The sequence below is a fragment of the Anabas testudineus genome, chromosome 10 (assembly GCF_900324465.2).
Source record: "Anabas testudineus chromosome 10, fAnaTes1.2, whole genome shotgun sequence".
Taxonomy (NCBI): Eukaryota; Metazoa; Chordata; class Actinopteri; order Anabantiformes; family Anabantidae; genus Anabas; species Anabas testudineus.
Genome location: NC_046619.1, coordinates 15,057,583 through 15,085,036, shown reverse-complemented (window position 1 = coordinate 15,085,036; position 27,454 = coordinate 15,057,583). Strand labels below are relative to the sequence as shown.

Genomic DNA, 27,454 nt, shown 5'->3' with positions numbered 1-27,454 from the left:
TCTCTACAGACATTTAAACATGGCAAATAAATATTTTTGCAATACTTTATTAACAGTTTGTATCATCTCAGTACACTTTAGATATATTTACAGTACAGATTTTATTTGTAGACAGGGCATTGTTAGGTTTGTAAATCTTCCAGAGAAATATTCATGTTCACAAAGTCGCCCTGGTTAGGTAGACTGATTGTCGAGGCTGAGGTAAGCACAAGCGTTCCTAGTTAAGTGTGACACAATAAAAATAGTACATCTCTAAATCTCTAAGGCACCATTCTATCCTATTGTTATAGACATGACTGAGGACTAGCAGCAGTCAGCTGTACTCAAGCCCACAAAAATGCAGCAGGACCTGGAATAGACACAGTATCTGTTCAAGCAGCAGCTACAACAGCCTCCCAACAGGTGCTACTCATGAGTTGAAAGCTGAGTAGGAAAGGTTTGGGAAGGATTTGGGCATAAGCAAGTTGTGTTTTGGGTTATTTAATCAAACTTCTAAATCATCTGAGCATCTAAACAAACCACAGATAAATGAAAATGTCTTCCAGAATATCACACAACTCTCCTATGAGTTTGTACAGTAAAGCTACTCCTCAGTAACTTTTCTTTTAACATGTAACAGTACAAGATGAATAATGTATGATCACTAACAACGGGCAGCCTCAAAAGATGTAAATAATGAAGGACGGTTTTTGGGGTCTCTTACATTCGTCATGCTTATTAATCAAAGCTAAGGTCTGAAAGTCCGTAGTCTGTATATACAGAGATTTTAGGTAGCCAACAGAGAACAAGGCAAGGTCCCCAAACATTGTGCTTTAACTATTTGAGAAAAGATTTATCAATTTCAATTCGGTCCATAAAAAATCCAGAACAGACAAAACAACACAGAAAACAAGTTTGACCTGTGTCATATTCTGTTTAGTTGATTTTCCCTGACCTATACCACAAAGTAGAAAGGTTGCAAACTGAGCTACTATGTCTAATAGAATAACAACCTCACAACCGCTGACATTATAGAAACATTTTTTGATCGCATTGAAAGCACCATGAGGCATAGCTGTGGCTGTTTTCATGGGTCAAACATGTTTTCTCAGGGCAGTTCCAGCTCTGCTCGTCATCAAAATGTCAACTTTAGGCTTTGTGAAGCAATTTTCAGAATGAGGGCTTGGAGATGCAGGGCTGAAATGCACACTACTACACATAGTTTTTTAGTGGGTCCTCACTTGGCCCCTTGTTTTGCAGAGCTTTTGTGGAAGAGGGGTTAATTCGCATAATATTTATTCACAGGACAGAATTCAGTAACAGAACGCTAACTTCAATTATGCCCACCCTGACGCCACTCCACCCTACACATGGCTTCATTTGCCTAATACTGATCATATACACATTATAATAACACTTAAATATTTGTAGACATTTTCATACATAACCACATCGTATATTATTTTAAGAAAATGTTGAAATGTAATTTGTCAGACGGAGCAGCTAGCGTGAAGGAGATTTTAGAAGACTAACGGGAAATTACAACAGAGCCACATAAACACAGGAAAGGATGGAAAAGCGTGTTAGTAAAGCTCGAGTTAAAACTAATAACTGAAAGCCTGATTTTTACCTTTTCAGAGTTCACCTTTACCTGATCAGCAAAGGTGAATTCAGATGTAAATTACAATGATGTTAGTAAACAAATTCTATATACAAATTTAAAAAAACAACAAAACTTAAATGGACCGTGACAGGAAATCAACAAATTAGTGAAACATCCCTAAACATGTGAATTTACTATGCTGCAAATATAACAGTTGTGCTCCTGAATCCCTCTAGCGGCCAAAGTACGAAACACAATAAGAGAGAAGCTGGGGAGACGAATGAAGAAAAGTGACAGGACATGTAAAGGAGACCTGTGAAGTAAAGCAGGAATACACAATTCAACCCCAACCGTAAGCACATGACAGGAGATTGCTTAAACTGTGCGTGTGTGAGCTTCAGCACAAACTATTTAGTTATTTCATACATAGAAATCAGAAATGGGGCAGAACAATGTTAAGGCCATACTGCTGGATGGTCAAGTCAATTTAAATGAATCACATGCAAAACCATGGATGCTATTCTCACCTCACAGAACCGAATGTATTAATGTTTCTTCCATTAACTCACAATATTGTCCTTGTATTCGATTTACACAACTTAATGTGCATGTCTCCTGGAATATTGTCTTATAACAAAAAAGAATATTAAACATATAAGAGCAATAATTATACCAAAGAAGCCAAAATTAATAAATTACAACAATGCACCCCTGACAAAGACTCTTAAAAAACATCATCAAAACTGGACACGCAGAAAAAATAAACACAAGAGGAAGAAGGAAAGAGATTTGAAGCTAAGCACATTGAAGGAATATATGGAATTTCCCTGAAGCATAATGTTTTTAAATATATAATTTTAATATATTTGTTTTCATGTCACATACGGTGCAAATGTAGCACTTAGGGTGATCTTTCCACTTCACCTTGCGCCCCTCAGAGAGGAGGAGGAGAAAGACAAAGAAATTTGGAACTGGTGGGGGCTTCTTCTACAGAGCTCAGCTGTACAGGAACTTCAGGAGTGCAACAGTAAGAGGCTTCTGAGCAACGGCTGCAGCATCAAATCTCTAGAGAGACACAAGAGGAGTTATGGTTTATAGTCAAGGCATCTATTGCAAATAGATGAATATGTGTAAATGACTAACCTGACAAGGCTTCTATGGGTTGATGAGAGGAATGCAGGGTGTTGACAGAGGTTCCCTTGTCCTCAAAGGCTACCCTAGTACCATCTGAGTTAATCAAGACCTGGTTACAGTCTTCTGCCTCAATGAGGGGCACAGTCTTAGAGTGGACATTGACGTCAATGAGTCCCTCGAAGCTCCACTGGTTGGATTTACCATTGAGACCTGAGACCAGACCCACCCTTGTGGAGTCCTGCTCATTCAAGTACTCGGAGCCCTCCGTGAGGCAGCCCTTAGGGACTGGACTGCACAATGACAAAAAAAATAGTCCATTGAAAGTACAATGTGTAAAACGTGCAAGATTTAGCAGCAATGGTGACACTCCAAAATGCAACTGTCTGGCATCAACAAGATATTTTTGCATAGGTATCTTTCACTCACTGGAAATTTTCCCTTATTCAGCCCGTTCTCTGTAAACCCTAGAGATGGTTGTGACTGAAAATCGCAGTAAATCAGCAGTTTCTGAAACACTCAGACCAGCCAGTCACCAACAACCAGGCCACATTCAAAGTCTCTTAAAATCACTTTTCTTCTCCATTCTGAAGCTCTGTTTAAACTTATATATTTATATGGACACACTGAGTTGCTGCAATGTAATTGGTTGATTAGATAATTGTGTAAAGATGAACAGGTGCATCTAATGGAGTGGACAGTGAGTGTAAGCTAAAGAAAAGGTAATGATTAGTATTTTCTTATATTTTAACAAATAAGTCCCACAGGAAAGAAGAAAACCAGCTGTTATGGCTTTATGGACATAATCCTTTCTGTAATCATACCTTACTGCCTGAGTCTCATCTGTGTTTATGCCATTGTTGTTCTCTTTGTCATCTGTCTCTGGTTTTCCATTGACGCTGCCCAGGGGCTCCTCTCGCTGTGGCATTGGCTCACCTGAGGAAAGTTCCTCACCGTCATCTTTGTTGGACTCCATGGCTTCATCATCTGTTTCAGCTGTGTCATCAACAGAGAAATGAGACAAGTCAAAGGAATTGTGCAAATTCTTCAGACAAACTCCCCTACTTACATTTTTGTAAAGTATATGTAAATAAAAAAAATGGGATGAAAACAACTGCACTCTGCATGACAACATATGAAATAAAATAAAAAATCTAATGTTGAACTCTGAAATCTTAAACCTTCAAATAATGGGAAAGGTAACTTACTCTTTGTTTCACAGTTTAGCTGGTCCACTTCCTCATCTCCATTCTCCTGTGTGCATTTATCATCATCTCTCTACACATGAGACACGATCAACATGTTAACACGCAGACAAACTCAGTGCTGAAAGATACAGAGACATAATAATGTGAGCTCACCTTAAAGTCAGCTTGGTCCGCCTTTCTAGTTCTTTTCATAATTTCTTCAATTCTCTGAAATGGAAAAAAAAAAAAAATCTATGTTATAGCTAAATTCTTCTGTACAACACTGTTGCATTATGAAGCATTGGTTGTTTCCATCACACACCCTAGTGAAATGTTAAAAAATGAAAAAGCTGTGAAAGTAGACAATGACAATTTAAGATGATTAATACACCAACGTTTGATGTAGAGCAGCTGGGAAAACATAACCTAAGATTTTCGAGAAACACAGTCTGACCTTGGCTTTGATGATAAAACAAAGTCTATCCTCCACCTATCTATTTGTACCTTCTTCCTCTCCATCCGTTCTTGCTGGTTCTGCTGCATGATGCGGTCTCTCTCCTGACGAACTCTCTCTGCCTCTTCTTGAGCCTTTGCCTCAGCCTCCTCCCGTTCCTTCTGGAGTTCAGCTTGTTTCAGTGCCTCCTCTTCTGCCAGTCTCACCCGCTCCTCCTCTGCTAGACGAGCTTCTTCTTCTTCTCTGAGTTTTCTCTCCTCTGCAAGCTGCTTTTCCTCTTCCAGGCGCTTCAGTCGAGCCTCCTCCGCTAAACGTTTCTCTTCTTCTTGTCTCAGTCTGGGGGGAAAAAAAAGCAAATGGTTTGACAGCATACTGACAAATAAGTACAGGAGATTTACAATAGCAGACATTCAGGGTAGGGACATCAGTGTTCACAATGGTACTGTTAATGTCAGTGTCAATATTCTCACTTCTCCTCTTCCTCCCTCTGTATCCTGAGTTGCTCCTCTCTCTCCTTCTGCTCTCGCATCAGTCTGCGGTTTTCTGCCAGGATCTTGGCTGCCTCAGCAGCTGAGTTGGTGCCCATGGAGCCTTTAGAGTCTGACAGGTGGAAAGACAAGTATAGAATTTAGCAATTTGTGTCACAATATAAACCATTTGTGACTGTAGTTCTGATCTCAGTCCAGCAAATATGGTGTGTCACCGGACGCTGTGGCCGGTGGATGAGTGATGACGAGAAAAGAGAAAGACAGACTGGTTAAGGAGGTTAACTGTGTAGATAGAGAACAGCAAGAAAAGAAAAAGTGGCTGCATACAAGATTATATAAACTTTCACATGACCTCTGTCTCCAGTCAGGTTTTGTGGGAATACATATGGAGGATTAGGTAATATGATACATAACTAAATGATAAAGAAAAATCACAAATCTAAATAAAATCAATGAAAACCACAAAAACTTTTCTATATGTCAAATCAAATGTTTATAATATGATACTAGCAGAGCAAGATTCTCTCCAGGAGGTGGCAGCAGCAGCAGCAATCTCAGATCTCTTAACAGGATGCTACTCCAGCTGGGACAACTTGATAAATCTCCTGCTCCACAGAGATTTATTTCAAACTGACCTTATTCTCAAAGTCTAAGTAAGAATGACTGAAAAATAAATCTTTATTTGTACTTCCTCATTTGGAACAGGTGTGGTAGAGGATGACTAGCAAGAAACCATTTTGTAGGAAAGTTAGACATGTCTGAAACCTTACTGATATTTATTATATATATTTATTTAGTTAGTTAGGATGAAAAAGATTTCGACCTGCCCTGCTGTGTCATGTCACTGCCTGAAACTGACACTATGGCTGGATGCATCAGTGCAAACAATGGTTGCTAGAATAACCAGTCTTGGCAAATATTAGTACTGACTGATTAAAGTCAGGTGGCTATGGGTGTTGAGCCTGCTTTTATAGCGTTATATTGTATATTTTGTACTAATATTAAACAGGTTACATAATACTGTGTAAATGTTGAAGTATAATCATATTTATACTATTAACTACTGTATGCTTTTGACTGAGAACTGCTCACCATCTTTCTCTTTGGTCTTGCTGCCATCAGAGGACTGTGAGGCAACAGTCTGTGCAGGACATAGGTCCTTGGACTTGGAGTCTCTCTTTCTTAAAGTGGTTGGTCCTGTTGGAGTAAGAGCTGGTTTCTGGATGGGTGGGGGTTTGGTTGATGTAGGTTGAGGGGATGGGGGGCGTTGTTTCGATGCAGCAGGTGAGGGTGGGCGCATCCTGGGACTTTGTCTGTTATAAGAAAGTGTGAATTGTGTTTATTTGTGTTTAGGTTTTAAATTAAATCTAATCCTAAATAGAAAGATTCAATAAGTGAAGCTATGATATTGACAGTCTTACTTGGCTGCTGCTGGTGAAGGGGTCCTCTTTGGAGCTGAGTTTGGAGCTGGGGATGGTGAGCGGTTGCGTACCAGGGTAGCGGATGGGGAGGCAGGACGTTGCCCACCAGGCGATGTTAACTGCTTTTCCTTCTGTAGACCCAAGAGACAGAAGTGGAAGAAGAACTTGTGAAAACTCTGAACTAGGATTCATTAAAGGGCTCAAAACTACTATGCTCAAAATGTCCTACTGTATAAATGTTAGTGTCCGTGTGTCATAAACGTGACAGAAACAAGTTGTACATATGTGTACGTATGTGTATATAACTTGTTTGTCTATGCAAGTGGTTTCCAACAGTTTAGCTTGCAACTAACTTGAAGGTACTAGATTATAAATAACTTTATAATCAGACCAATAGCTTTCAGCTTCTGACCTTCATTAGGATAAGCCTGAGAAAAGCTTGTGGTCACAAGTTGAAATACCATGATCTCGCAATAAAGCTCCTTTTTCATATAACAAATGTTGCTGGATTTCTATCCTCTTCTGACTCTTTCCTTTTTCCATTTCCTCCCTTTGTATTTATTGAATTGTAACAATGCTGTATATAACCCAAAAATGACTTTAAATCACAGAGTACCAAAATATGTGCAACAAAATCTACAATTTATTTTTCTGCTGCTTGCATGATAAGCATAAGACTGTGAATTTCCATTATCTTCACACCAATCTGTGCATGTTTGAGAGGAGACAATGGGACAGAAAGAAAAGTCAGAGCATTTGACATCAGGCCCCCAAGTCAGGGTGAAGTCTGATTTGCATGGGATGAGCTGTCCATAACCAGGCCACTGTGTATCCCTTTGTTTCATACTCACATCTCACAACAATGATGCCCTTCAGAGACACAGATCAGGAGGAGAACAGACAGGTTATGAGAGATAGCTACCGCGTGAGAACATAATAGATAGTGCTTTTACGTAGCATTAAATTGGACACAACTCTGTCAGTGTATGAACAAATCAAATATGAGTGACCAGAAAAGGCTAGAGAACAGCGAGGGGAACATTTCCCTATAGTTAGCATCCTGCAGAACTACTTTGAAAGGCAAATGTAGCCAGATACATGTTTATAAATCAAAGTTTTTAGCCATCTGTGTGCTTCTCTGAACAATTTCATTATATTGTAAAAACTAGATAGATATCTAGATATCACTCTCTTTTAGTATCTACTAAAAACTGCTAAATGTTTTATTTTTAGTTTGGCCACATTTCCAAAGTCAAAAGCAACCTCACCATTGTAAATTAGTATTCCTGATTCCTGATTAAACGTCATGTTTTTTTTCCCCAAACATCTTTTTTTATCAGCAACACTTCATGCTTTTTATTATACTCTTTGAATTTGAACATTTCCAAAAATCACAATTTAATGCAGTCCTATCAATCAAACAGTCCTCTGGGAAAAAATGTCTGCGACTCTGTTATTTTACACATCTACTCTTCGTTTCTATACTCTCATTAGCCATGGAAGAGTTACTTATTCAGTGGGGATACAAAAAGAAAGCATGAAGAGAAGATGACAGAAACATATCACATATATATCACAACTACAAGTAACTACATGTTATGAACATGATTAACGTCTTTCTGTAAATGTTTGATTCCAACAGGTTTTGTTGTAGGTCAGTGGTGTTAGTAACTTTTCAGATCAAGATCTCACCAGTGACGGGTCAAGAGCTCCATCAGCTGAAACAGATGTGGTCATGCTGCTCTTCTGTCTGTCAATACTGCGGCTGCGCATGGGTCCACGTGGTGGGTGCAGGGGACTGGCAGAGGCTGAGCGAGGACACATGTGACACTCTGGTAAAGGACACAGTCATCGCAGGACCGGGGGGGGGTGCACAACCAATGGGAGGCGTGATAAGCAGCCAAGTTGGGCAGCAAAGCAGCAAAAAACGAAAAGGGAAAGAATAAAAAGAGTAGAGGGAAAGAGGGAGGGAAAGTGGGAGAAAAGGAGGCATAGAAACCAGATGATGGTTGAAAGAAATGAAGAAAAGTGTTTTTGTAAGGGGACAAGAGCACACAGAAAAGGCAATTAGTTAGACAGAGCTTTTTATGCAGGCAACAGCCTGATTTCTGAAGCTTTGGTTTGGCTGGAGATCACTGGAGAAATCAAGAGCAGACGGCAACATTTTCAAAAAAACAAAAAAACAAAACAAAAAACAAAACAAAACCCAAGCAAAAATCTGAACACCAAGAATATGTAGGACACACAATGCAGGACCTACCACCAAAACCATACAACAAACACTGACACCGCACACACATCACACAAATTTATTAGTACACTAAACACGCAGTGAATGTTGATGTGTTTGTGTGTTCAGTTACCGCGAGTATAGTAAGATGACCATACTGTAAATTTACTCTGATTACAGGTCAGAGACATTTCTAAAAATGTATGCTTGTGACAAATTATCACTTAAATTCTCAAGTGTGATTGAGTTTAATTTAAAATGGAATAAAACCAATTTGTAAAACCTAAAATGTAGTTCATGAACTGCTACAAGACTACAGAAAAGGCTGAAATGCACTACACTTAGCACTGAGCCTAATGTAGCCTATAGTTAGTAAGGAGAGAAAATACTGCTGTCCGCTGGCTACGAGCATGCTGTGTCAGATTGAAGGATTACCCATGATAATCCCGAGACCTGGAGAACTCTCCCTGCCACAGCCTAGTCACAAATGTGTTCTGTAATTCATTCAGACCACATACTGAGCCACTATGATGTCTATGAAATGTATCTGGCCATGAGCTACCAGTGGCGCAGCTAATGCAGATGTGTCATGTTTCTACTGCAGCTATACTTAGCAGAAGATCTATAGTTGCTAATGGATTTGTAAATGGCCACTCAATACACCACAGACTAAAACCTACCCTAGGAAAAACACTGTTGCTTTGAAACGAGTTACAGTAAGGTTTTTTCCATCCTTAAAATTGATAGGATATATATTTTGTATTTTATTTATTTATGCTGTCTAAAATTGTGTGTATCTTTAGCATACCCCCATCAGAATAACACTTAAATAAATGGAAATAAATGCTTCATGTTGGTCTCACTACTAAAACATACACAACAGCAGTCTCATAGAACAACAGTCTTAGTCTGATGTGACAAGAACCAACAGGTAAGCTGCTTAGGGCAAATCTCCCAGCATGAACCTTGAGGCTCGTAAGATGCAGGGAAATGCTCTCGGCAAAGTCTGCCCTGCTCGGCTCGGCCCAACCCGGTACAAGGCACAACAGCCAGTTGTCAGAACTCAGTGAGCATGTGACCTGGACCCATGCATGTCAATATTTGCTGAGTAACTATGCTCTGACATAAATGTACTATGCTAAGGAGTTACTGTACCTCCATCATATAATCAACTGTTACAATAGTGACTTTTTACCATAGCAAATGTGATTTTCTGTGCCATCACCAAGAGATGACCACTTGCTTTAGAAAGGACAATTCAAAAAGCATGAGGGTCTGCAGCAGGTGCTTGGATAAGCTCTGATCTAGCGATGTGATATTGGGAGTGACTGGACTGAATTTCTACTAATAAAATTAGGCTAAGTAAGGAGGATCTGGATCTTTCTCTAGACATCCTTCGTCTTTGTCAGGGTCTCCTATGTGGAGGTTACCTGGAGCATCTGTTCCTTCAGCAGACAAGGCGGCGGCACTCTTGCTCCTAGCTAGTGAGGCCTGGGTGGGAGTGAGCAGGCGACTAAGGACCCCTCCGTCCACAGTAGTGCTAGCCGGTGGCCTGCGAGCTATATGGCCGGAAAACAATCACCCGAAAAACAATAAAGAACAAAAAAGCCAAGAAGAAAAGATTGGGCAAGAACGGGGGATGACAAGGTAAAACAAAGAAAGTGGGAGTCAGAAAAGTTAGGAAAGGTCACCAAGTGATCTAACCAACAGGGGAAAATCAACATAGAGAACTAAAGGTTACTTTTTGCCTCAATAATCTCACATGATGTTCTTATCAACTGTTTTTTTGTGTTACCTTTTAATGATATTCAATAAAAAGACGGCACTGAAAGGACACCATGGATAAATGCTGAGACAGATCAAAGGGTGATTTGTCTGGTAGCTGTGGACTGGTAAAAAGGGGGGTCTAAGTAGACAGTGAGGTCAAATTATTGGTTCCTCGAGGCAGAGGAAGGTGTGCTGATGGGAAAATCAAACCGTTAGTGAATTTTAAAGACAAGATTCAAGAGATTAATACTACTGGGTAAGAAGGTAAGAAATGAAAAGACGAAAAGTATCAGCAGACAAGAGGTCTTTAGTTTCTAGTGTGCTAACGTTTCTGTGGCAAATTCAAATAATCAGGTTAACATAAAGAGGCAGACAGCCTTGCTAGTAGTATGATGGTCACAGCAGCCTGTTATACAAGCATTACAGTGGATGTTGATTTCACACAGCAGAAACAAAGAGCCCTTGCTTCCACAAAATTTCACATTTAGGCTGTTGTTGCTAGCCAATCTATAAAATAGTCTTCAGTTGACTAATTGATTTTGCCACATATCCCTAAATGCTACCTCTTGAAAAGGAGATCGTGGAGTCACACTTCCTTTTGGAACCCCTTACTGAGAGGACATCTGTTACCGACAGACTTGTTTAGTGTTAGCTAATTAGTGCTAGGCCCTGGATTGTGGCAGCATGTCTCCCTGCTATGCATCCACGTATTACAAACCTTAGCTGTTAGACCGTGATAAGGTTGTAGTTATAAAGAGAATGGTGTGTGCAAGATTTGGAGATTAATAAACATTTTAATTGCACAAAAGAAGCGTCAGCTAAGTGAGTATGAATGAAAGTAGCTGTTTCACTATGACACAAAAGACATGTCTGTACAGGACAAAAACATTGTTATAATCCATTAGCTCGAGGAGGCTAACAATGCTGTAGGACAAACAAAAGCAATGGTGGTTATTGGCAAAACACAGATAACAGTGAGTAGCTGTGGGGTCACTCCTCAACTCTAGGAGTGCTATAGCAGGATGGCACTGACATCCACCACACGGAGGCACAGTGACACAAATTCTACTATGACATCATCGGGAAGGGAAAAAACAATCAAACACTTTGTGACAAAACAATACACTGTGTTAGTGTATGCACATAACACTAAAAATCCACTCCTGGGTAGACACTTAAGACAAGAAAAAATGTTGAAGCAAGATCGGCAGTCAGCGAGAATCTGGTAGTCAGCAAAATTGTTAAGGCATTCATAAAAGAAGTACACTCCTTAAATCACTACAAAAAAACTGAACAGAAGCTCAGCAGCTTGGATAGGTGGTGATTTAAAGAGACTTGTGAGTGAAGGACAGCATGAACAGAAAAAGAAAAACGTAGCAAAGAGAGGTAACCTGTTAAAACACTTTAAAAACTCAATGACGATGAACTGCGCCAAATCAGAGCGTTATCCACCGAAAAACCTCTCTTAGTAGCAGGCAGTATTGTTAATGGCTTTAAAAAAATACAAGTGGACTGAGAATGAACAAGCCATTAAAATCAGAGCCACATGCTTGTTATTGAAAGAGGCCGGAGCAGTGCAGATAGGGGCATGAAAGAAGTTACTGCTGATTGTTCATGCTAGCCACCTTGATCATCTGTTGTCTCCTTATCAGGCTTGGCAGGGATCTGTGCTCTGCCCACACTTACTCGAGTGAGGGAGGAACTTCTCTTCTTCTCGGAACGGCCTATGGACATGAAAGTGGAATTACAGCCAAGCAGGCACTGGGAGAGAGTCAACAAGGAATCCCCAAAGACAGTTTACAAGTCATGTGCACTTGGCTTTATGCTGTATGAGTCACCCAGCCATGGCTGACAGCAGCTGATTTTCAAAAATGGTGCCTAAAGACAAAGTTAAAAGTTGTAACTGAACAGACTACCGGTAATCATTTTACCTAAATATGTGCCCCTTGTTTCAGTATCACTTTTAACAGCTGTCTGTGTTTAAACCATATGAGTAGAAAGTAGAAAGTTTGATATGTGGTTGTCAAAGCAGTGACAGGATTTAATTTATAACACAACTTGCACATTAGACATTTTCCTATATGAAGTGGTGATTAGCCACTGTACACCACTTTAGTTGTGGGAAAAAAAAACTAAACTTGGTGTGGATTGTAGAGGAGATCTTTTGCACCTGTCTGTTCCACCTGAAGCTTTTTGCCATCTTCCTTACTGGTCTGAGCAGCATTGCCATTGCTAGGCAACCGGTTACAAGATGAACTCCTCTGCTTAACCCCTGAGAGACAATGATGAAACACCCAGTGGTGAATTTACACAGCACTGTATGGTATGAATGGTACAAGTCTCTTTTCACAAAGTATTCATAGGCCTAGAAAAGAAAAGGTGGTCACGTAATTATTAAACAAGATGAGAAGTAAAGAGAAATCAGGAATGTCAGAGAGGACAAGTGGCACTTTCAGCCCCTAGAAGCTGTGGAGAAATATCAATCAGCTGATTGTGTTGATTATTTTCTCCACAGAAATCAAAAACTCTTTACAGTTGTGAATCAAAATAAGTTTAATGCTGAATGTGACAGAAGAGTGACAAGTTTCTATACCACTTCACCATTCGGTGCTTGGGACCCCTGATGATTCTGACAATTTGATCCAGTACTTTATAGAGGTGCACAGATGCAGCCCGATTGCAATGTCATGCTAATTCATCATTAGCTGGAACCAGAGACAGAGAGCTAAAGCATTTTACCAGCCTGTCTGTGGTCCAGTGAACCTGTGTGTAAGAACCTGGACATGAAGGGGACATAGAGTCAGAGTTCACTCTAGGCTTACATGTTGGCAGAGAAAGTGGGTTTGGTCTAAATCCTCTACAGTTTTGTCACCTGGTAAACTTTGGTACATAAATAATCACAGAAAAACATTTACCCAGTGTTTGGAACACACTACAGTGGTTAAGACATAGCACTGGAAGGCTAGGAGATCGGCAGAACAAATAAGGACAGGAGGAGAGAGAGGCAGGGAGGGAGGGAGGAGAGGAAACTTACTTTTGTCGGGAGATTTGATGAGGGTAGCAGAGGAGGAGGATAGGCGTTTGCTGATGTTAGCCTCAGACGGCTGTTTCAGGTTGATGATGGATGTGGAGCGCTTGTCCACTAAGAGGGAGGGAGGAGCAAAAACAGACAAGGGAGGTGGGGTTTATACTGGAGGCAAGCCTATGAGTGAGGGTATTTGGCTGTACATAAGGGAATACAAGATTCTCTAAGGTGATACTATGCAAATGGTGGTGTGCTTCTTTATTTATACAATTAAAATAAAGTATATAAACTATGTACACTGAAAAAATATCCCAGTCTAACACAATGTGATTCTAATGCAGTGGAAATTTAGTAAAACGCATGATATACAGTATGCAGGTGCTGTTGCAATTTCAGAGCCAGGCATTGTGGTTAATAAACAGTAGACGCTAATGCCTAACCACCCCCAAAGGGGAGACTCAACATTCTATGATCAGTGCCAGAGAATCCGAAATTAGTTTTGCTTTTGTGTGTGTTTTTGTCTTTCGTCTCACATGCATGCATGAGTTGCCCACGTAATCTGGAAGTGTGCACTATTAGTGAATGACAAACTTAAATCTTCACTTCCAGCTATTCACCCAGCCCAAGGCACATCAAAATACAGACCCCACAGAAAAATGTTAGTGAACAGCCAGTCAGACTGCAGGTAGGGGGTGGTAAGTTAGGGGTGTTGTAAGAACAGTAGGTAACAAGCTATCAAGAGTGCCAGTGCCAGTTCATGCTGTGCTGCTAGTGAGCAAATCATCCACAAACACAACCTTGTCGACTCCGTGGTGGCTTTTCTGGTGAGGCAGTGGAGATAACTATAGTTACTGGAGATGAGATGCTGGCATCAGAGTCCCCTGTGGGAGAAGATAGCTCTCAGGGAGGAGTGATAAAATACAATGAGATGAAACCAACTGTTCATACAAGGAGAGTAAGATGGGAGTGAAACCTGCTTGCTTGGTAGCCATCAGTGTTTGCTTGGCAGCTAGTGACTAAAATAATACCTTAAGTTTATGCACAACTATTCATACTAACTGCTAACAAGACCCAGGACATATGTAGTCAATTATACAACAACAACAACAACAACAACAACAACAACTAGTGACAAAACATCACATCTCGTTTGAACTATGACTCAGAAACATACAATGTAAATTTCCTCATCTAGTGTTATCATCAGGTACTGACAAATAAAAAAATGCTTCAATCTGCTTTCATTCACACTGTGATTGGATGTCACCCCAACCGTGACGGCACATGGTCAACAACTTGATCGGTGTCAAGTGAGGAGCTTTTAAGGCACAACTGTGAGTGGATGATGTCAAACTGAACAAAAAATGTGAAAAGACGAAGAAAGGTGAACTTTTTAAGTGAAGACATGCAGTCTACCTGTTCGTCCATCTGAGTCTGTGGACAGTCCCCCCCAGGACCATCTTTTCTGCCTCTGCTCCACTCGCTGACTGCGCTCCAATGTCCGTCGCATCACTGCTTCGTAGTGCTCCTGAAACATAACAAGGAGTCAAGGAAAGAAAGAACTTCATGTCATTTTGAGCAGAGAAACATTAATTCCTAAATCTGGAGCATTCCTTCTCGTTGTGTCTGTTTATAATGAATAGACTCCAGTACTTACTCATACTGCAACAAAAGATAAGACCTGATGAGGTTATAAATGTAATATTTATTTTTCATTCTTCGTGGTCTTTATTTAAAATTATCTCCCTTTTTATTTTAATATAGGACACATCAAAAACAATTTAGCAACAGGCACTACCGAGGCTCTCAAGAATCTGCCTCTACCCGTTCTGCAGCTACCTTTTCCTCTTCCTGTTTCTGCTTCCTCTTCTCCTCCACGGCCAATCGTTTCTGCTCCTCCTTCCTTCGCTGTTCCTCAACCTTTTTCTGACGCTCCTCCATCTGACGCTCAACTTGCAGCTTGGCCTTGCGCTCCCGCTCCATGATCTGGGATTCTCGCAAAGCTGACCAGACAGCCCATTTATGCATGCATGGATTTGGAGTGTACGAAGGAACAAACTTAGCTTGTATCTTCTTATACAGGCCAGTCTTCAAGCAATAATTGTTTTATTAAAAGGCAATAATAAATATCAAGCAGTTTTGCGATAAGGTTTTGTATCAACAATTAGTTAAGTAGTTAAAACTAACTACTAATAAGAAAATGTTCTATATTAAAATGCAATGATTTCCTGCTTTATCAAGATGTATATTACATAATATCTCTATGCATTTGAAAGGGGACATTTCAGATATGGTCAGAGCTTGCCTTGGATGAAATAATTCAAAACAGAAACTGAGATTGTCCTCTTACCCTGTTGTCTGTCTGCCTCCTCTCGCCTCTCTTTTGCCACTCGCAGTTTGTCGTCTATTCTAAGTGTGGCACCATCAATGACTGCAAACACAAAGACATATAGAGTATGTGGTCAAAAGGTAAACTATGTATAGTAATGCATATAAATAGAGTATATTGCAATGGAGTAGAGTGTTACAAAGGCTTTGAGTCAGGCAGGCAGATGTGTGCATGTGACTGGTATTAATGAGCTTTATCAACTGTTACAGTAATAAGATGATGACTAAGGTTTACCTGCTATAAGCTACACACAGAGGGCGGTGGAAGAGGATTGGATTGCACCTAATGGTTGAGATTATGGAAGACAATAGAGTGGTGGCAGTATCTGTGAGAACTGTTTCTGTGTCAAGGTGTGGTGTCATTTACCTGGCCTACACCCCTGAGGCTTAGCTGATGTGTTGGTTGTAGGTCCTGGACTGTTCCCTGCTAGGCTGCGCCGCTCCTCAGCTTGTGCCTGTGCAGCTGCAGCTGCATGTGTGGAAAACGAAGACAACCACAGTTTACACATACAGAACTAAAGTCACAACACATCATTTATGACAAAGCAGGTATATCAGGTAAATAATACTATGAGGAAATCAGAATAGCTTTGATTAAGTTTAAAATCGGCCATTTCTTTCAATGCTTTGTTTGCTCTGCATAGGAATGCTGGTTCTAGAGCGTTCCAACGGATTTGAAGCTACAGAACAATCCAGCTATTCAGCTATCAGACATAACCCCCTGCTTATGGTCAACGCTGTACCCAGCCATACACTGCGTTCTGTGAAAAGCTTGGAGGGATGGGCTGCTGTGAGATACATGTCTGTAATCAAACCCTTGTGAGCTTTCTCATATATAGCTAATATGCCCAGGGGTGCATAGCTGAAAATAAATTTGAATACATATATGAGTATGAACATGTAACCCAAGCTGGGTTTTTTTTGAGGATGCGATTTCTGGCATCACTGAGAGAAAATAAGAAAGAGCATTCAAACCATTTTGTTTTAATGCCCACTGACTACCAAGCAATTTCAGGTTACAAACATGCTTTTAAAGTAGCAAATACATCAATTATCCCACCAGGACTTTCACAGGGTCAGTGGCACTATTCACATAACATTCACAGGAAAGTCATGGTTAGGAGACACCGGGGCAGGAAGGAAGGAAACAGTGAGGATATAATCAGGCTTTATGAGTCAGCCTTTTCGCTGGTCTCTTTCCTTCTGTGTTGGTGTGTATTCAGCAATACAGAACTGCTGACAAAGGGGCAATCTGATGGTTAGACATGTGATATTCACATTATTGATGAACACTTCTAACAGTATTCTGTTGTGTCTACCTTTCTCTACACATCAAAATCTATTGTTGCCACAATCATTAAAACTAATAATCAAATAATTATGACAATTTTTTATGACAAAAAAAAGTTTAGATTAAAATATAAATAAATGCGAAGAAAGGTCAAAACAATATTGGCTAAATGCAGGCTCCAAGCACAAAGGTGCATCCGAGTGGAGACGAGCCGAAAAGTTAAAAAACACAAAACATTTCTCTTACTTTGGTGTTAACTTAGCATATGGAAAACATGGATCACCATTTCCCACATGCATGACTGTGACTGACTCTACACATTACTGATCTTGCTGTTTGGAAAACAGAGATGACAACAAGCCCTAAAACAAATTAAGTGGTATGCTTCATTTACACACTTACTGTGAAATATGCTCTATTTGCACCCCTGAACTAAAGGACGTGCAGCGCAGACAAGAAGAAATAAGAAACAAAACAGGACATCTGGATAGATACTTTAAGACTGATTATGCAAGTCTGACCAAACAACCATCCTGATGTAACTTCAACAAAGCAGTTATCAGTGACTAGGAACCTAAAAGAGAACAGAGGCTAACCGGATAAGCAGTCATCAGTACACCGATTGTGAATATTCTGGTCTCTAGTCCAAGATTACAAATTAAAATCATTAGCTAATTTGCAGTACAGACATCCCCTGTCAACCCCATGGGTGAGTAGGCCAAACATGAGATTGTACATATGAATAGTACAACAAAGAATACACTGCAGAATACCTCCAGTCACACACACAATTTCCTCTTTTTATTTTTAGCATGCTATGGAGCGTGTAAATAGTAAGAGCTGTTTTGTCTTTAGAAAATGTAAAGGATGGCCCAGTGATCAGCTGTGTAGATCCTATAGGTGAGATGCCCTGGCTTTGAGTCTTTGTTTGTTATATCTTTTTCCTCAGCTGTCCTCATGCTCAAATGTGGGCAGAAAACATTTTATAAATAAATGCCATGAATCCTGAGTAACAGTGTAACTGTTGCTTAGTGATACACAGCAGCTGAGGATGGATGAAGTGCTTCTCAGACACACTTGGGCCTGAAACACAGAAGACAAGGACTCTGAAATAAGATGATTCATAGCTAAATAAAGCAATAAAGACAAAGAACTAAAGCTTTGAAGACCGACTCACTAACTTCACACTTGGGGTTTCAAATCTTTCGAGGGGCAGCATGACCTTGTGCAAACAACACTAATGCAGCAAGCACCAATTTAGTTGACAAATCCAAATGTTCAATGTGGAAGAAAACAGACAGTAAACAAAAGGGCTTAGGAATATTCCTTTATATAAGAAATACTTATATAAAGAATTAACTGTAGGATCCAGTTTAGTAAGCAGTTCTGTCACACTTCTACTACTACTACTGCTGCTGCTTCTCACTGTGCTATAGTGGAAAGAAAGAAGCTAAATTTGTGCAAACAAGACTAAGTCAGACACAGTGCCTTGTAATAAAGCAAACACAGGCTTCAGTGAAACACACATTCATGTGTTGATTAAAGTGATTCAATGAGATGGAAGAAGAGATCCTGTTTTCTCAGCAGACCTCAAGAGAGCCAGGTGTGCTCATAGAAATCACAAGCGCCAATCAGAGGAGTTGTTTCGCGCCATATCACTATGGAGATTTGCACATATTAACATTTTTAATTTCTACTGCATCAACGGACTCAGCTAAACACTAACACACTAACAGTTCAGAGTTACAAAATCACTAGTAATTAATCCGGATTCCTGGTATACGCCAAACAGATCTGCGACAATGTCTGAGATAATCAATTGCTCAAATAAGTGTTGGGATGTTGGGAAAAAATAAGTCTCCAGTATTTGGGCCGTGCCATTTCCATTCAGTTGACAGGTGATCAACAAAAAAGTCATCATGGATTGTAATCTGATATACAGTCGGTGATTAAAACCTTTTAGTAATATTGTGGCATCTGTATTGACTATTTACTCAGGTTAAAGGTACACCCAGCTAAAGCTAGTGCTGTAGAACAAGGTGATAATGCTCTGTTATGTTGACAGTGTTAGAGAAATGTTCATTTAACTTGGATCTTTCTGGAGGATGTAACTTGTGGTGTTGTTGAGTCCACCACAAAGAATCAGAGTTTTACATCATAACATTCATGAGGGGGAGGATACTAAATGACTGCTGTATTATTTGTTTTGCACATATTTGTACAGCTAGTGTAATGATGATTATTGCATCAGCTAGCATTTGTAAGTAGTAAAGCATGCTCAAAAGCATTCAGAAACATGTAGCACATATATAGTAATTATAGAGTGGATATGGTCTAGCCTTTTGGGATGCTGCGTTATCAACCTGACTTCAGCCCAAAGGGAAAAAAACTACATGGGAAACACTAATGCTAACACAGATCATATGCTAGTTCCTTAAATAAATATAATTTGGCAATTGATGTCACTCACACACACGCACACAGTGCTAAACATGGCATAACAGAGAAGTAAAAGTCTCATCACTGGTCGGCTCCCCTTTCTGTCCCTACTTCCAAATGCACACTTTACTATGCCCTGCAGCATAGTATAATTAAGGCAATTGTTACACAGGAAGTCTGCACTGCTAAATACAAGGTTGGACAACCATTTGGCACAAAGTCCCTATGGTATGCTGTGACTTTTTACTCCAAATCAAAACAGGTGATTTTAAGAACAAATTGTGCCATGGATAAGTTACTTTTCTTTGCTAACAGGGATACTACCTTACACTTTAATTTGCAATGAGAGTTGAAAAATTTTGACTGCAACTGTATTGCGCTTGATAATGAAGGCATTATCATTATACCCACTGCAGAGTTTCCCATTGCTGGCATAAGATTTAAGGTCCTCAGCTAAGACTGCTGATGCAGGTTACGTATGTGCACACACAAACACACAACATCTTCTATGGGATTACTTGAGACCTGGTCATGCAAAGGTAAGCCTTGGTCTTGCTAATTGCAGTACTAGCAGAATAATGATGACACATCACAGTTTCCGGGGGAGTCTCCACTTTGAGGTGAACCACATCCTCATGCATTAAAAAGACTTCTAAATTTGTAATTGGATGTAATTATAAATGTAGTTATTATTTGACTCTATTGTTTTAATAGATAAACTTGCAGTTAGTGTTTTTGCTTGATCTCAGTTGAAAAAGAATGTGATAAAAGCAAATGCTACATATATGGCTCAAAAATGTAAAGGCCTTGATGCAAAAATGTAAATACTACAAAGTTGAAGTTACATTTTGAAGTACACGATGAAAGAAATCAACTCGACAATACTGAATGGTTTCTAAACAAGGAATTTATCCTTAAATTACCTAGGCAAGGCATATACAAATCAACATGTTTTGCTATTCAAATATTTTTGTATGTGTGTGCACACACTGTAATCCATCCTTTCTGTAAATTTAAAAGCTTCAAATTAAAGAAGGGCAGGGCAGTTCAATTGGAAGAGCAAAGCTCAGTGCATAGATCCAAGAAAATATACCGAAACTGAGGCTGGTCCATTTCCTCCTCTGGTTAAATCCAACCAGTTCAGAAATATTTCTCATGCTTTTAATTCTGCAGCAGCAACTGCTGAGCCAGGACCAGGAAAACATTGCAGTGTGACTTGCAGCAGTGTGATCTTTGTTCGTAATAACAGGGTATACGCTCTCACATTCTTGTGGAAATGACCATGCACTTGAGCTAGATTCTTAACATTATTTCATCGCTGTCAGTCTTGCTTTGACTGAAGGCCAAGCAAACTTCTGCCCAGGACATCCTTTGATTCTTCACAAAAGTCAGGATTCCAACATTTCATATCACTCTTAACTTGAATGTTTTCATTAAAACCACAGTATTGGGTGGATATAAATTCCAGATTTAAAATACTGAATGGAAAAGTGAAGGGAAACAGGAAGAAGATCAGCAGTGGCCCGGTTGTTTCCAGGAATATAACGTGCCTACACCCACACTGGGTATGCAGCGTGTTACCCTAAAACACTAAAAACCTGTCAGCCCTACTCGAGTCATAACAATCTGTGCATTCACGCCTGCAGATGCAGACACAGTAAACATCCATGCCTACGTCTGGAAGAGGCCAGTTGGGGCATGGATGAGAAGCACTGAGAGATTTTGCTCCTTCAGTTGAATAGTGTAGTTCTGTTACAGAAAACCCAATGTGCTTTCTGCTTAACAGGACTATTTGAGACACATGGTTGCTGGTGCAAGCTAATCTTTGTTATCACTGCAACTATGCAGTGTTGTGCTTCTATCAGAGCACATATCAGAGCCCTGTCTGACAATCCAGCTTTATCTGAAATTCAGGTCATACATTGTTATAGCTGCCCTCCCTGGAGAGTGGAGGGGGTTATGCCATATGTCAACAAAAACGCATAACTGACGACCAAGGGATATAAAAGATGGCTTTGTATCAAATGACTTTTGAGCCAGACTATAAACCGGCTGATCTACAGAGTCACACCAGTGTCCACTTCACAGTTCTTCCTGTAGGGAGAGCAGATATCACTTTGGACAATCATCCCCAAGTGATGTGCAACGTTTCCTAAGCTACAGTCGTTTGTCAGCTAAAAATCAGTTAGCTAGCTTCGTTATCAAGCAACCCAGAATTAAGTCGTTTAAGCTGATATGTTAACACAACAACATTTTTGCTAGATGATTTGATTAACATGCAGTAAAAGAAAGCTAAAGTGGAGCTAAGTAAGCTACGGACAAGGGAAGCAGTGACATGTCAACCGGCTCCCGGGCTACAAAATGTAACGTTACAACTTTAGCTAACTGTTAGCTACTTCACTTTGAAAAAACTTTAACCACCTCGTTTAGCTTTTCTTTCTTTCAACACAGCGATCAGCTAACTCGGTTGTGTCATTTCAAGCCAACTTCTAACATGGGATGCGGGAAGAAGCAGCAGATTTTCCGCGTCCATTGTCAGCAGAGAACCGGACACCGAGCTAGCGTTACTAGCTACCGAAGCTGGCCGCGTTGCAACACGTTGAACCGACCCGGTTAGCGGAGGCGGTTTTCAGCAAACATCACAAAGTGGGCAACACGACCAAGTCAAACAACCACCACGGGTTTCCTTACCCATTTGGGCTCGCAAGCCTTTGAGAGTCGATGCACCCTCCGCCATTTCTGTGAAGTTTTCCTTCTCTGTTTTTTTTTTTTTTTTTTCTAAAGCTGAGGCGCGTAACACATCGCAGCCGGGAGGACGCGGACCCGCGGGGACGTGGACATCACAGACACACGGGAAGCAAAGAGGTGTCACTCTGATCCATTTCCGGAAAACCAACACCAGCGTAGCAGACAGGTTTTAGATAACGTACTAATAACTCCAAACCCATGCTGCTACAACATTATATATAAATATATAGTAGGAATCACTCAATCCGCTTACCCGTTAAAACAATTTGACACTTTAAACACAAATAGTGGTTATGTCTATTTATTGTGTCCAACTTTATGTCATTGCAGCTGGTAAAGGTTGGACTAGTTACGTATACGTTGCTCTTTAAACTCTACAAGACTTTGCTAAGCTATTATCTGACATACTTTATACTCCATGTTTTATGCTTTACAGCACATTTATTGATGATATTTTCTTTACCAATTGTAATCTGCAAAGTAAAATCCGTTGAGGTAAAGTACAATACTTGGTGATGGGATGCAAGTATAACCTGGCAGAAAATGAAAATTACTCGTGTAAAGTACATGAGATTATTACTTTACTTTGCACCACTTACAATAAAATGATGTGACTGACAAAGCGTGCTATATATTAAAACATAGTGATCCATCTTTAGAAGTACACGATCTAAGAGAGCAAGGAAAACCAGATTAGTTTCACAAGACTCCAGAGCGCCATCTAGCGTTCATGACATAGAGGGTCAACACTAGTCATATTGAAAGTTGATCCTCAGGAGGTGTTAACAGCAACAGCAATTAAGTTTCAAAGCCAGCAAATCAAGCTTTAGTGAAACAAGCAGGTTCCGTTAAACGTAAGCAATACTTCAATTCTATAAATACTTTTCACTATTAAGTTCTGCAACTTTTGAAAATACATGAGCCATATCCTAAAAAAAATAGACCATGCACTTTCACAAATAAGTTGTTTTTTTTTAATTAATAAATGGAAATCTTACCAGATTTAATGTAGTGAAGGATCTGCAGCGCTGTCAGGGAAAATGGTCAGTTGGCAAACTTCTCCCAATGAGAGAATGACAAATTTTCTCAGCGCTCCAAGTTCTTTGTTTTACATTGAACACTGTGTCCTCTGTCCTGGTCTGTCTCACATGCTTTAGCTGCAGGGTCTCTCATCTGTTTTACATGGTAAACAGGAAGTAGCACTGCATGTAGGGTTCAGTTGCAAAGACCTGGATATTTATTAGTTATTTAATAGGCTACTCAAAGCACAAAAGATTTTCACTGTACCTCCTAATCAGTCAGATGGCATCTATTAAAATGATTGATATATTCACATGGAGCTTATTAAGTCAGTCTTTTAGATATTACTTTCATGCTTATTATTTTTACTTACAGCAATATCACATTTCAGTCAAAATCTATTCAATTTATTCTGCAGTATGTCTTTGTGTGAGAAATATGTGTCCGATATGTTGGTTGAACCAGATGGTAACATCACACAAACTGGGTCAGAAACTGTTGGAGTCATGGTAACACACCCTCAGGGCCTAAGCGGTGTCCTGTTCACCACAGCCTGGTGTATCTTCGCTACAACTTCATGATTAGGCAGGAGCGCAGCAGCTTGGGCCAGTTGGGGCAGCAGTGTGTAGGTGGAGGTGCGCAGGTACTGAAAGAGGTCCTGGAAGCCTTGGAGATGAGTGACAACCTGAGGTGGTACACCCAAAGACTGCGCCAGCCTCCTCAACATGTGCCTGTCGTCAGCAGAGTCGAGCAGCAGGCACAAATCCTGGACTGAGTCATAGCTGAGCATCTCAATACTCTGACCTGGACAGAGCAAAGTACAACAACCCACATGGACTTTAGAGTGTTGACAACTGAACTCATCAGTAGAATGATTAACCTGCTCAGAGGTCTCTGGGGAAAATCCATGGACCCTCATGTGATCAAAAAACTATTATTAACCATTAACTATTTTCAGCTCTCCTATAGGGGGTGTTATACAAGGGCTGTGGCTTGAGGAAAACCTACCTTGAGCCATTTCCCATATTGTGTGCAGCTTTTTCTCCATCTAAAATGAACACAGAAAAGAATGGATTGTAAGAGAAAGGTGCTACTGATATTCTCATTATAGGAGTTATACAGGAGTACATTATCACTGCAACTGCAATTATCTCTGGATTCTGGTCTGGAATTAATCAATTAACTTCAAAACATGATGGTATAATTAAAATGGCATAAGCAATTAGTGGCTTTGTGCCAGTTCATTTTTATGACAACATATCAAGCTTATTTTCAAGTGTAATGTTTCCATGTTGTGGTAAATGAAGTTCTACTTATTTCCAGTTACTCTGGGCAGGTGATAGAAAATGTCAGCAGCAGACTCCTCAAAACACAGACAAATAAAACTAAACTGTATGCATGGGTAACTCCCAGGGGGTAACTTATTCTTGGAATATATTTTTATTGGTTTGTGTGCTACCTTTACCCTCACATGGGTTTAAACCAACAGAGATATTAGAATCACTGTATTATGACCTCAGTCAATCAATACACAACTGTGTTGCATTTAGAAAACACTGTGAAACTCAATTTCTGAGGCAGCGGGGTCTTCAAACCAACAACTGTATCTTTTATTTACAGCAGGTCTACATTGACCTTGGTCCTGAAGATAATAATAATAATAATTGGACTACTACTGTACCTCTTCTGTCACCTCACATTTGCTCCGTTGTTCTTCCTTAATGTTGTTCTCGTTATTCTGCCCAGGGGGCTTAATGTTGGTGGTGACATTAATCACAATAGAGGATAGAGGGTGCACCTCATTATCATGACTTAGTGAGTTTATGCCTCTGGATAGAGATGAAAGAACCAACAATTAGTGCAAATAATTACATAGGAACTGACAGAAGCTATGATTAATCATAATATTTGCAAAGCACCTTAAGGGATCTCCAGCAGAGGAAGGTGCCTTTGAATCAGTCCCTTGTGGCTTTGCTGCCTCTGTGTGGCTGGACAGAGGTGTGTACTGAACATCTGCCGCTGACGATAGTTCCTCAGGGCCAGGGCAGTAGTCAGGAACATGCTCTGAATATTGCAACAGTGTTTATTATCCACATTTAGAACTGATTATCATTATCAAAAGACGGAAGGGGAGAAGCAGCAGGATTATCAAACATCAAGTGTCCAACTCACTGAATCTCTCAGCAGTCAGCAGGAAAGCCCAAAGCAGCAGAACAACCAGAAAAACTGAAGAAGCTGTAGCTGAACCAATTAGAACCATTGAAAATGTTTCTTCTTTTACCCCTGAAATAACAGAAAATCATAAAAAAAAAAAAAAAAACTGAATGCAAGCACTGAAACAAAAAGTTGCTTATTGAAATCCACAAGGACACTCACTCTTCTCTTCTGGTTCTTTGAAATTTCCCTCTGGCAGCACAACGCTGTTCTCTGTCTCTGAACAAATTAGAAGTTGTATAATTTCCTTTACATCATTTCTTAGTATTTATACAGGATTATCAGCACAGTACTGTTATTCTTTTATTTCTTTTTTCTGGATTGTACCTCCTTTGGAGCCTTGACCTCTCAAAAGCAGACACTCCTTATGGACTGTGTCATAGTTGTAACAAGGCACACAGGGCAGCTCCACTTCCCCAGTCATGCTCCTGAGTTCATAGTATCTACACGCACATTCACATTCATTCATTAGCACAAAAACAAATACTAGCATTTATCAGGTGAGAAATGTTAAAGTGGGCGCTGCAGATGTAACTCACCCTGGGAGGCACTGTCCACACAGTGCATCACTGGTGGCTACACATGCACTCTTCTCCAGGCGGTTCAGCAGGCTGCACTTTGTGCACCTTCGGCAAGGAGCCACACCTGTGTCTGTGCTGAACTGTCCTTCATCACACATCGTGCAAACACCTTTGCCACCATCTCCAAAGCCACAGTCCTGAGAATGAAGTATTCACAGAGCTTAACATTTTCTACCTTTTATTATGTTACAGCCTTATTCCAAAATTGTTTAAATTTATTTATTTTCTCAAAATTATTCAAACAATAGGCTAAATCATAATGTCAAAATGAAAGAAGTTTGTTCAATCAGGTTCAAATCTAAGTTCTTGCTGGATCACTCAAGGACATTCATAGAGTTGCCCTGTAGCTACTCCTTTGTTACCGTGGTTGTGTGCTTAGGGGCGTTTTTCTGTTAAAAGATGAACCGTCACCCCTGTTTGAGGTCCAGAATGCTCTGGAACAGGTTTTCATCAAGGATGTCTGTGTACATTGCTACATTAATGTTTCCCTTGACTCTGACTAGTCTTTCAGTTTCTGAAAAACATCCCCACAGCATGATGCTGCCACCACCGTGCTTCACTGTAGGGATGGTATTGGCCTTGGAGGTCTACAGACAATTCCTTGGACAGCATGGCTTTGTTTGTGCTCTGACATACATCGTTAACTGTTGGACTTTATACAGACAGGTGTATCTTTTTCATGTTCAATGAACTGCATTTACCATAGGTGGACTCTAAACAAGTTGTCATCTCAACGCTGAAAACAGGACACACCAGAGGTCACATGTGAGTGTTACGCCAAAAACTGTGAATACTTACTGTATGTACATGTTAATGTACATGTTACATATTATTATAATGTTTTAAATAAATTTGCAAAGATTTCAAACAAACTTCTTTCAAGTTGTCATTATGAGGTATGTTTTGTAGGATTTTGAGGAAAACAATCAATTGAATTAATTTGTAATATAACAAAATGTGGAAAAAGTTATACATTGTGATTACTTTTTGGACGCACGGTAAAACGTAAACTTGGATTGAAGCAGGATGGAAGAAAGCTTAGAGGAAAAACTGATGCCGTTACGGGAGTTATACCTCTGAGAGCTGTTCTCCAGGCCCACACACAGGGCATGCGACACAGGTGCCATTGGGGTGTAAAAACTCTGTCTGATCACAACTCGGCTCAGATTCTACCAGCACAAACCAAACCTGTGAAAATGCATGTTTAAAATAATCGTTTCACTTAATGTAAAAGTAGTAATAGAACACTATTTAAATACATTATTGCAATTACAGGTGAAAATGTAAATACAATTGCAACTTAGATGTATTTTATGAAAGTAAAAGTAACACAAAACTGAATTTTCACATAGACTTTGTAGTCACAGCTTTAAACTGTATAGCTGAGTAAATGAACTTTTGGAGATCTATAAAAGGAAACTAGTCATAGGTCACACTTACCGTAACAAGGAAGGCAAAGTGACAAGCCTCAATGGGCAAAATGTTCAT

At 40.0% G+C, this 27,454-nt stretch overlaps 2 protein-coding genes across 11 annotated transcripts; both read right to left on the bottom strand.

Annotated features, from left to right (window-relative positions):
* Positions 1-31: 31 nt before the first annotated feature.
* On the bottom strand, positions 32-22,226 carry map7d3 (MAP7 domain containing 3). 10 transcript variants are annotated; one of them, XM_026358329.1, is made up of 20 exons: positions 22,095-22,226; positions 16,041-16,142; positions 15,636-15,716; positions 15,125-15,288; positions 14,702-14,813; positions 14,083-14,166; positions 13,295-13,402; positions 12,431-12,532; positions 11,886-11,984; positions 9,924-10,052; positions 7,956-8,095; positions 6,264-6,394; positions 5,935-6,155; positions 4,825-4,954; positions 4,405-4,690; positions 4,075-4,128; positions 3,922-3,991; positions 3,538-3,709; positions 2,726-3,006; positions 32-2,647 (listed from the first exon to the last, which is right to left on the bottom strand). In XM_026358329.1, the coding sequence occupies exons 1-20, from the start codon at positions 22,138-22,140 to the stop codon at positions 2,640-2,642; spliced, it is 2,520 nt and encodes an 839-aa protein (XP_026214114.1). In that variant the 5' UTR covers positions 22,141-22,226; the 3' UTR covers positions 32-2,639. The 10 variants fall into 10 exon arrangements, with proteins under 10 accessions (XP_026214114.1, XP_026214115.1, XP_026214117.1 ...); XM_026358330.1 differs by having other exon boundaries at positions 7,956-8,071; XM_026358332.1 differs by lacking the exon at positions 9,924-10,052.
* A 1,062-nt stretch (positions 22,227-23,288) lies between these two features.
* LOC113160943 (tumor necrosis factor receptor superfamily member EDAR-like) lies at positions 23,289-27,454 on the bottom strand. Its single transcript, XM_026358409.1, has 11 exons — positions 27,407-27,454; positions 27,041-27,154; positions 25,925-26,103; positions 25,713-25,828; positions 25,548-25,598; positions 25,344-25,454; positions 25,091-25,235; positions 24,853-25,000; positions 24,180-24,219; positions 23,690-23,975; positions 23,289-23,324 (listed from the first exon to the last, which is right to left on the bottom strand). Exons 1-10 carry the CDS (start codon positions 27,452-27,454, stop codon positions 23,692-23,694), a joined length of 1,236 nt encoding a protein of 411 aa, XP_026214194.1. The 3' UTR covers positions 23,289-23,324; positions 23,690-23,691.

What these genes read in the sequence shown, in the direction of transcription:
- map7d3 (XM_026358329.1), bottom strand. Translation starts at nt 22,140, where the DNA reads ATGGCGGAGGGTGCATCGACTCTCAAAGGCTTGCGAGCCCAAATGG. An exon ending in AGACTCAGATGGACGAACAG is followed by an intron (nt 14,167 to 14,701) that starts GTAGACTGCATG and finishes CTTCTCCCACAG; the next exon opens with GGGACTCTGATGCCAGCATC. An exon ending in GCCACCACGGAGTCGACAAG is followed by an intron (nt 13,403 to 14,082) that starts GTTGTGTTTGTG and finishes CCTCCCTCTTAG; the next exon opens with TGGACAAGCGCTCCACATCC.
- LOC113160943 (XM_026358409.1), bottom strand. Translation starts at nt 27,454, where the DNA reads ATGAACATTTTGCCCATTGAGGCTTGTCACTTTGCCTTCCTTGTTACG. An exon ending in AATGTGAGGTGACAGAAGAG is followed by an intron (nt 24,220 to 24,852) that starts GTACAGTAGTAG and finishes TGTTCATTTTAG; the next exon opens with ATGGAGAAAAAGCTGCACAC. An exon ending in AATATGGGAAATGGCTCAAG is followed by an intron (nt 23,976 to 24,179) that starts GTAGGTTTTCCT and finishes TGCTCTGTCCAG; the next exon opens with GTCAGAGTATTGAGATGCTC.